Here is an 8,854-nt window from a genome sequence, read left to right on the forward strand (position 1 = left end):
GTACCTCCCATCCAGCCTGCATCCCCCCCTGCACCCCTGCATCCCCCCCACACCCCCGCCCAGCCCGCATCCCTGCCTGCACCCCCACATCTCCCCCTGCACTCCCTGTCCAGCCTGTGTCCCCCTGTATCCCTCTCTGCACCCCCTGTCCAGCCTAGATCCCTGCCTGTACCCCGATTCCCCCCTGCACCTCCCATCCAGCCTCCATCCTTCCCTGTACCCCCACCCCCTCCAGCCTGCATCCCTCCTGCACCCCACAAACACCCTGCACCTCCCTCCCTGCACCCCGATATCCCCCCGCACCCCCTGTGCCTCCTGCCTCCCTCCCTGCACCCCCACATCCCTATTGTGCCTCCCCTCCACTCTGCACCCCCCGGACCCCTCATCCCTCCCCCACCGAACTTGCACCCCCAGTACCTCTGCAGCCACCCTGCATCCCTCACCTCCCTCCCTGCACCTCCATATCCCCCCGCTGCACCCCCTGTGTGCCCCCGCACCCCTTTCCATCCTGCAGTCCCCCATCCAGTACCCATCCTGCACCCCTCTGTATCCCTGCAGTGCTCCTGTACCCCATCCATGCCGCATCCCCCAGCACCTCCTGTTTTCCTGCACCCCTCTGTGTCCCCCCATGCACCCTGCATCCCCCAGCACCCATCCTGCACCCCTCTGTGTCCCTCCATGCACTTTATGTCCCACTGGATCCCTCCTTTACACCCCTTCCATCCTGTCCCCCTTAATCTCCCCCCACACCCATCCTGCACCCTCTGCCCCCATCCTGCACCCTTGCATCCCCCCTGTACCCCTCCCTGCACCCATCCTGCACTCCTTCACACCCCCCCCCGCGCTCTGTGCACCCATCCTGCACCCTTGCATCCCCCTGTATCTCTCCCTGCACCCCTTCGCCCCCACTGCACCCTCTGCCCCCCTCCTACACCCCATCATCCCTCCTGCACCCATCCTGCACGCCTAGCCACGAGCACCCCGGCACTCCTCCATCCCCAGCATCTCTGTGCCCCCCAAACATCTGTCCTGCTGCTCAGCGCCCTGCTGTGTCCCCACCCCCCCCATCACCCCTGCACCCCCCGACCTGCCTGTCCCCTTGCTGGCTGAACCCTGCACCCCCCTCCAGCACCTCCATGGGACACCCTGGGTCCCCAACACTACCCCCTGCCCCCCCCATCTCTGCACCCCCATACCCACCCTCAGCCTCCCTGTGTTCCCCCACACCTCTGTGGGCACCCAGCACCCCCCGGTGACGTGGGCACCCACGGTCACGGCAGCGCCCCCGGGGGACAGGGGCTCTGGAGGTGGCCTGGCACAACGCAGGCCCCAACTGGCACCACCGCGCTGAGCCCCTGCCCTGTCCCCAGCCCCGGGGACATCAGTGCCACGACTTTCTCCCCATTACGGGATGGATAGGTGGGGGCCGGGGGGCAGAATTCGTCACCCGGGGCAGAGGGACTTAATCCCGGGGGATGTGCCTGGGTGCTGCTGCGGGGAAGGTGGGGGCAGCCGGCAGGGTGACAGCTCTGTCCCCCTTGTGTGTGTGTGTCCGTGTCCGTCCCTCCCTCCATCCAGGGACCGACCTGCCGGTGTGTGCGAGCTGCGGGCAGGGCATCTACGATGGGCAGTACCTGCAGGCGCTGAACGCCGACTGGCACGCCGACTGCTTCCGGTAGGAGCCCGTGGTCCAGCCGGGACGGCCTCGGGGATGCCGGGATGCTCCGCAGGGACAGGGACAGCGGACACCCCCTCCCCCCCCCCCCCGGCTCCGGCCACTGCACGGACTCGTGCGAGGCCGTCGCGCGCGCCCGGATGCTTGCGTGAGCGTGGCTGCGCGTCCTCGCGCCCGTGGGGCAGCGCAGGCAGCGGGGCGCAGGCAGGGCTCACCGGGCGATGCCCAGCCTGGCAGAGGGCTCTGCTTGCCTGCACCCCGCTGTCCCCCTGCGCTGTCCCCCTGCGCTGTCCCTTCCTGCCTGGTGACAGTGACGGGGCGCGCGGGGCTGATGTCACTCGGCCCCCTCCCTCCCTGTTTCCTCTTTCACTCGGTCCTCCCGGCAGCTCGAGCGGTGGGAGCCCCCGGGAGGAGGAGGAAGGTCCTGGGTCGGGGGGCGCGAGGGGTGGCCGGGACCTGGCGGGGGTCCCCGTGGGGCTGGGGGTGCCCAGCGCGGCGGGGCGCCGGGGTGGTCCCCCCTGTCCCGTGGAGGATGCTGGCGGCGGTGCTGAGGAAGAGCCGCGTCCTGAGCGCCGGAGCCAAGTGAGTGGGAGTGGGTCGGGCCGGACTCTGCACCTCCCTGGACTCCCGGGGTGCTCTGCCTGCCCCCCCGGGGTGCTCTGCCTGTCCTCCCCCCCCCCCCCCCCCCAGTGCTCGGCTCCCCCCCTCCCTGAGCCATCAGCCCCAGCGAAACCACTGCGGGGGCCGCAGCTGGATCCGGCCCCCCCACGGGAGACCGGCTTCCGGCAGCCCTGGGCTCGCTGGTGCAAAAGCCTTCCTCCCCCTCCTCCCCCCCCCTCCTCCTCCTTCCCCCCCTCCTCCTCCTCCTCCTCTTCTTCTACACCCCACCACCCCCCCCCCCCGGCTTGCAGCCATGGAAGGGAGCGGGGGCCTCAGCCCAGTCACGCGTGGGAGGAGGAGGGATGCGGCCGGGGCGGCGGGGGTTAAGGGGGCGGGGCCGCGCGGCGGCCCCCCGTTGGCCACCCCACCCCCCCCCCACCCCCCCCCCAGCCCAAGGGAGGCTTCGGGCTGCGCAATCGGGCGGCGGAGTCCTCGCGTGCTGACGTCATGGGGTGGGGAAATTCCGCGCCGTGACGTCACGCCTGGTTGGTATTCCACCTGCGCGCGGCGCCCGCCCCCGGCTGAGGGGACTGCGGCAGTCCCCGTGCACCCCCACAGCACCCCCCCAAACCCCCCTACGGCAAACCCCCTAGAGCACCCCCCCGCACAGCCTGGTGCAGCACCCCATTGCACAGCACCCCCTGCACCTGCCTGTGCACCCCCAAAATTCACAGCCCCCTCTGCACCCCTGGGCACACCCTCCCATTGCACAGCCCCCTGCACCCCCTGCTGCGCCTCCCTGCACCCCCCCCGCTCTCCCTGCACCCCACCTTCCCTGCACCCCCCAATCTTGCCGTCCCAGAGCAGCTTCCCCCACCCCCTGCACCCCGCACCGCAGGTGCGTCCCCCCCGCACCCTGTTTGCAGCACCCCCAAGGCTGGCACGTCCCTCCATGTGTCCGTGACCTGGGTGGCATGTCCCTCTGTGTGTCTGTGACCAGGCTGGCACATCCGTGACCAGGGTGGCATGTCCCTGTGTCTGTGACCAGGGTGGCACATCCCTCTGCATGTCCGTGACTGGGCTGGCATGTCCGTGACCAGGGTGGCATGTCCATGAGCAGGCTGGGACGTCCCTCTGCGTGTCCCTGACCAGGCTGGCAAGTCCGTGACCAGGGTGGCACATCTGTGACCAAGCTGGCACATTCCTCTATGTGTCTGTGCCAGGCTGGCACGTCTGTGACCAGGGTGGCATGTCCCTCCGTGTGTGCATGACCAGGCTGGCACGCCCATGCAGGGCTGGTACCCCCCTCCCCATGCCTGTCCCTGCCCTGTGTCCCCTGCCCTTTCCACCCCGGTGTCCCCGCACCACCAGCCTGCGCTGGCACTCCCGGAACCACCTGCTGCCACCCTGGGGATGGTGACACACGGATGCGGTGGCCCTGCAGCAGGGTAGGAAACAGGGGAAGCAGCTTGCCCAGAGAGCCGTGGGGTGGATGGGCGCTGGCTGCCCCCTGGGGTGACGATGGGGACAGGGTGACGATGGGGACAAGGTGACGATGGGGACCTGGTGACAAGGGGGTCCCCGTCCCCTGCCGCAGGTGCTGCGAGTGCGGGGCCTCCCTGTCCCACCAGTACTACGAGAAGGATGGGCGCCTGTACTGCAAGAAGGATTACTGGGCGCGCTTTGGGGAGCTCTGCCACGGCTGCTCCGAGCAGATCACCAAGGGGCTGGTCATGGTGAGCACCGGGGGGGCCCCGGGGCTCCCCGGGGGGGGACACACACACGGAGCCCTGACCCATGGCTGAGCTCCCTGGAAAGGGGGCGAGGTGGGGAGAGGGTGCAGACCCCCAGCACAGGTTGGGCTCTGGGGGTGGCAGGGGTGTCCTCTGTGCTTCAGGGGGACCCTGGGGGGGGCGTGTCCCCATGTTGGGGCTGGGGGATGCAGGGGGGAGGCTCAGGGTGGTAGGGAGATGTCCCTGCAGCCATCCCCAGCCCGGTGGCATGACTGTCGTGTGTGTGTGTGTGTGTCCCCCGCCAACGCTGTGGCTCAGCCTGCCCTTCCTTTGGCCCTGGTGCACCCACGGGTGCTCCCAGAACCATCCGAGCCCCGGCACCCACGCTCGGTGCCCCGGACGCCTGGGTCCCCGGGGCTGATGGCATCTGCCTGCAGGTGGCTGGGGAGCAGAAGTACCACCCCGAGTGCTTCAGCTGCCTCAACTGCCGCACGTTCATCGGGGACGGGGACACCTACGCACTGGTGGAGCGCTCCAAGCTCTACTGGTACGTCCCAGCCTGGGGGGGGGGGGACGGGACACACACGTCCCCTGGCACCCCCCCCACCCACCCGCCTCCTCTCGGCCCTGCAGTGGGCACTGCTATTACCAGATGGTGGTGACGCCGGTCATCGAGCAGATCCTGCCGGATTCGCCGGCTTCCCGCATCCCGCACACCGTCACGCTCGTCTCCATCCCCGCCTGCTCCGACGGCAAACGCGGCTTCTCTGTCTCCATCGACCAAGGCTGCGGCACCGAGCACCCCCGCACCGTCCGCGTCCGAGAGTGCGTCTGTGTCCCCTCTGCCACCAACCCCTCCCCGGGGCTGGGGGCATCCCGCGCCCCTTCTGCTGGTGGGATCCACCCCACAGAGACTTTCTGGGGTGGGAGGGTGAGGGATGGGGCTGGTGTGTCCCCAGCTGCTGAGGTGGTTTGTGGGGACCGTGCTGGCATGTCCCCGGCCATCAGGGTGGCTTGGGGGTGACATGCTGGCGTTGCCCCATCTGCCAGGGTGGGCTGGGGGTACTGGGCTGGCATGTCCCCGTATGCTTGGGATGACTTGTGGGTACTGTGCCAGCATGTCCCCATCCAGGAGGAGTGACCCGTGGGCAGCATGCGTGCGTGTCCCCAGCTAGCAGGGGTGACCCGTGGGTACCGTGACTGCATGTCCCCATCCCGGAGGGGTGACTCATGAGTACCGTGACAGCATGTCCCCATCAAGCAAGGGTGGCTTGTGGGCGGTGTGCCTGTGTCCCCATCCAACAGGGGTGACTCGTGGGCAGCATGCCTGCGTGTCCCCGTCCAACAAGGGCAGCTTGTCTGCGTGTCCCCAACTAGCAGGGGTGACCCGTGGGCCGCTTGCCTGCGTCCCCCCATCTGGTAAGGGTGACCCGTGGGCAGCGTGCCTGCGTGTGCCTCTCTAGCAGGGGTGGCTCGTGGGCAGCTGGCCTGCGCATCCCCATCTCGTGGGGGTGACTCGTGGGTACCATGACGGCATGTCCCCCGTCTCACAGAGGTGACTTGCGGGGGACATACAGCCTGTCCCCATTGGCTGGGGGTGGCTTGTGGGCAGTGCTCCAGCACATCCCCACCCATGATGGTGTCAGGGCCGGGGGGCTGATCCCTGCTGCCTGCTGGCCCTTGCAGGGTGGATCCGGACTGCATCAGCCCTGACATGAAGAACTCCATCCACGTGGGCGACCGCATTCTGGAGATCAACGGCACCCCCATTGGCCACGTCCCCCTGGATGAGGTATGGTCCCCCTGGGGTGTCCCCCAAACCAGCACTGCTCCCCGCCCCCCCCCCCCCCCCCGCCAAGCCACCCCTGCCATCCTTTTCTGCCCCCAGATCGACCTGTTGATCCAGGAGACCAGCCGCCTGCTCCAGCTGACCATTGAGCACGACCCCCACGAGCCCCTTGCCCACGAGTCGGGGCTCGCCTGCAGCCCCCTGCCCGCCCCGTGCAGCCCCCTGCACTCCCCGGCCCCCCTGCCCTGCGGGGAGCCCGGCACCATGCGCCAGCGGACTGTCACGTAAGGCCACCAGCTCGCCCGCCTCTCCCGTTGGGGTCCCTCCTTGGGGTTGACCGTCTGTCTGTCCATCCCGCAGGAGGAGCTGCAGCACGGACAAGTCTCCGGGCTCCAGCTTGGTGGGCTCGCCCGCATCCCAACGCAAGGACATCGGTCGCTCCGAATCATTGCGCGTCGTCTCCCGTGCCCATCGCATCTTCCGCCCCTCTGACCTGATCCACGGCGAGGTGCTGGGCAAGGGCTGCTTCGGCCAGGCCATCAAGGTGGGGCTGAGTGGCCACAAATGTCACGAGCGTGAGGGTCTCAGCTCCCCGGGATGGAGGCGGGGGTATTGTCTCCCCCGGGGTGTACCCAGAAGCGGGGGTAGTAGCGGGGAGCTGGTGGCTCAGCCCCCGCGCTCCCTGCCAGGTGACGCATCGGGAGACGGGCGAGGTGATGGTCATGAAGGAGCTGATCCGCTTCGATGAGGAGACGCAGAGGACCTTCCTCAAAGAGGTGAGCGTCCCCTTTCTTTAATCCCCCTGGTCTGGGGAGGGACACGAGGGATGGGGCCGTCCGATCCTGTCCCCCACCCTGACATGGGATGCTGGGCATGACACCTGGAGTGGGGGTGGCCAGGCACCATGGGGTGCAGGCAGCCCTGCCTGTTCAATGGAGAATACACAAGCAGCGGGTCTGTCCGGGTGGGTGCTGAGTGCCTCGGGGTGTCACAGGCACGGGGGGGTCCTGCAGGTGAAGGTGATGCGCTGCCTGGAGCACCCCAACGTGCTGAAGTTCATCGGGGTGCTGTACAAGGAGAAGAGGCTCAACTTCATCACGGAGTACATCAAGGGGGGCACCTTGAGGGGCCTCATCAAGAGCATGGTGAGCACTGGCGGGGTAGGTTGGCCCCCCCCCACCCCACAGCCCCGGTGGGGCTGGGGAAACCCTCTCCTCTCTCCTCTTCTCTGGCAAATCCCCCCTCGTGCCCCCAGGACAGCCACTACCCCTGGAGCCAGCGGGTCAGCTTCGCCAAGGACATTGCCGCCGGCATGGTGGGTGCCACCGGGGGATGGGTGGGTGGGATGGGTGCTGGTGGGTGGGGGACTGTGGGGTGGGGGTGTCCCCCGCTCTCAGCCCATCCTTCCCTCAGGCCTACCTCCACTCCATGAACATCATCCACCGTGACCTCAACTCTCACAACTGCCTTGTGCGGGAGGTGAGTCCCACCTTGGTGGTGTCCTCCCCTGGCCTGGGTGGGGGTTTCAGCCCCCTGCATGGCTCCCCTTATGCCTCACCCCTCTCCATCCACCCAGAACAAGAGCGTGGTGGTGGCCGATTTTGGGCTGGCACGACTGATGGTGGACGAGAAGAACCAGCCCGAACATCTCAAGAACCTGAAGAAACCGGACCGCAAGAAGCGGTACACGGTGGTGGGGAACCCGTACTGGATGGCCCCCGAGATGATCAATGGTGAGCCTGGCCGTGGTGCCGGGAGGGGGGACGTGGCCATCCAGGGCTCTGTCCCCAAGCAGGGGACACTTGGTGGGGCAGGGACAGGATGTGCGGCATGGCCTGACCCATCTCTCCCCGCAGGGAGGAGCTACGATGAGAAGGTGGACATCTTCTCTTTCGGCATCGTCCTGTGTGAGGCAAGCACCATTGGGATTGGGGTCTTCCCCTTGGAGTTGGGGTCTCCGGTTGGGGTCTCCCCTTGGGGTTGGGGTCCTCATTATGTTTGGGGTCTCTCCCTTGGGGTTGGGGTCCCCTGTTGGGGCTGAGCCCGCTCCTCTCTCCCACAGATCATCGGCCGGGTGAGCGCTGACCCCGACTACCTGCCCCGCACCACCGACTTCGGCCTCAACGTCAGGGGCTTCCTGGACCGCTACTGCCCCCCCACCTGCCCCCCCAGCTTCTTCCCCATCGCCGTCTGCTGCTGCGACCTGGACCCCGAGAAGCGGTGAGTGGTTGGGACGCCCCCCCCTCTCCGGGGGACCACTGGGGCTGGTGGGGGGGGGGACGGGGGGGACCAGGCCAGCGGAGCTGCCACATGTCCCCCCTTCTCGCTCAGGCCGTCCTTCAGCAAGCTGGAGCAGTGGCTGGAAACCCTCCGCATGCACCTGGAGATCCACCTGCCGCTGAGCTCCCAGCTGGAGCAGCTGGACCGAGCCTTCGGGGAGATGCACCAGCGGGGCGAGGGCGGGCTGCCCGCCCCCCCCCGATAGAGCACCCCCACCCCCTCTGAAGCTGCGGGAGAAGGAGCTGCACCCGCCGCCAGCATCTCCTCCGGCTGCCACCACCCGCGGGGCTGGATCCCTGGGGCTGCCTGGATGAGCCCCCCCACCCCGTCTCCTCTGCACGGGCTGCCTGCACTGCTGCCCACACCGCTGCCCGCACCGTCCCTGGGAGCTGGCTCTCCCTGGGGCTGCACAGCCCCTGTGCATCCCCCCCCCGCCCCCCACGCCGTAGCTCTTGCCCCCAGGAAAAGCCCGGCCGGCCGCACGGCGGGGACCGTCCCCATGTCCCCCCCCAACCCTGGCTCGCTTCACCTGTGCACGCCCGGGGGCTGCGCGGCCGCTGCACCCGCACGAGCCCCGTGGGCTCCCCCGTACAGAGCCGCGGCCTCGCGGCGGTGCCTTGGCTTTCCGTGAACTTGCACTGCGACACAGGAGGGACCCCCCCTCCCATTGCGGGGGGTGCACAGCCCCCGGCCCCCCCGGGGGAGCGCGGGTCCCGGGGCAACCTCGTAGCAATGCCCTCGTCCTCAGCCGGCCCCTCTTGCGCTGCTCCTGCTGGC

General features: G+C 68.6%; 1 protein-coding gene across 1 annotated transcript; it reads left to right on the top strand.

Moving 5' to 3' along the window:
• The first annotated feature begins 2,198 nt into the window (after positions 1–2,198).
• Positions 2,199–8,282, top strand: LIMK1 (LIM domain kinase 1). Its single transcript, XM_076354698.1, has 15 exons — positions 2,199–2,257; positions 3,873–4,011; positions 4,446–4,555; positions 4,642–4,833; positions 5,695–5,800; positions 5,897–6,081; positions 6,158–6,341; positions 6,487–6,573; positions 6,811–6,942; positions 7,053–7,112; positions 7,211–7,276; positions 7,374–7,530; positions 7,654–7,709; positions 7,860–8,017; positions 8,129–8,282. The coding sequence occupies exons 1-15, from the start codon at positions 2,208–2,210 to the stop codon at positions 8,280–8,282; spliced, it is 1,836 nt and encodes a 611-aa protein (XP_076210813.1). The 5' UTR covers positions 2,199–2,207.
• The last annotated feature ends 572 nt before the right edge of the window (positions 8,283–8,854 follow it).

The sequence above is a fragment of the Aptenodytes patagonicus genome, chromosome 17 (genome assembly GCF_965638725.1).
Source record: "Aptenodytes patagonicus chromosome 17, bAptPat1.pri.cur, whole genome shotgun sequence".
In the NCBI taxonomy this organism is placed as follows: Eukaryota; Metazoa; Chordata; class Aves; order Sphenisciformes; family Spheniscidae; genus Aptenodytes; species Aptenodytes patagonicus.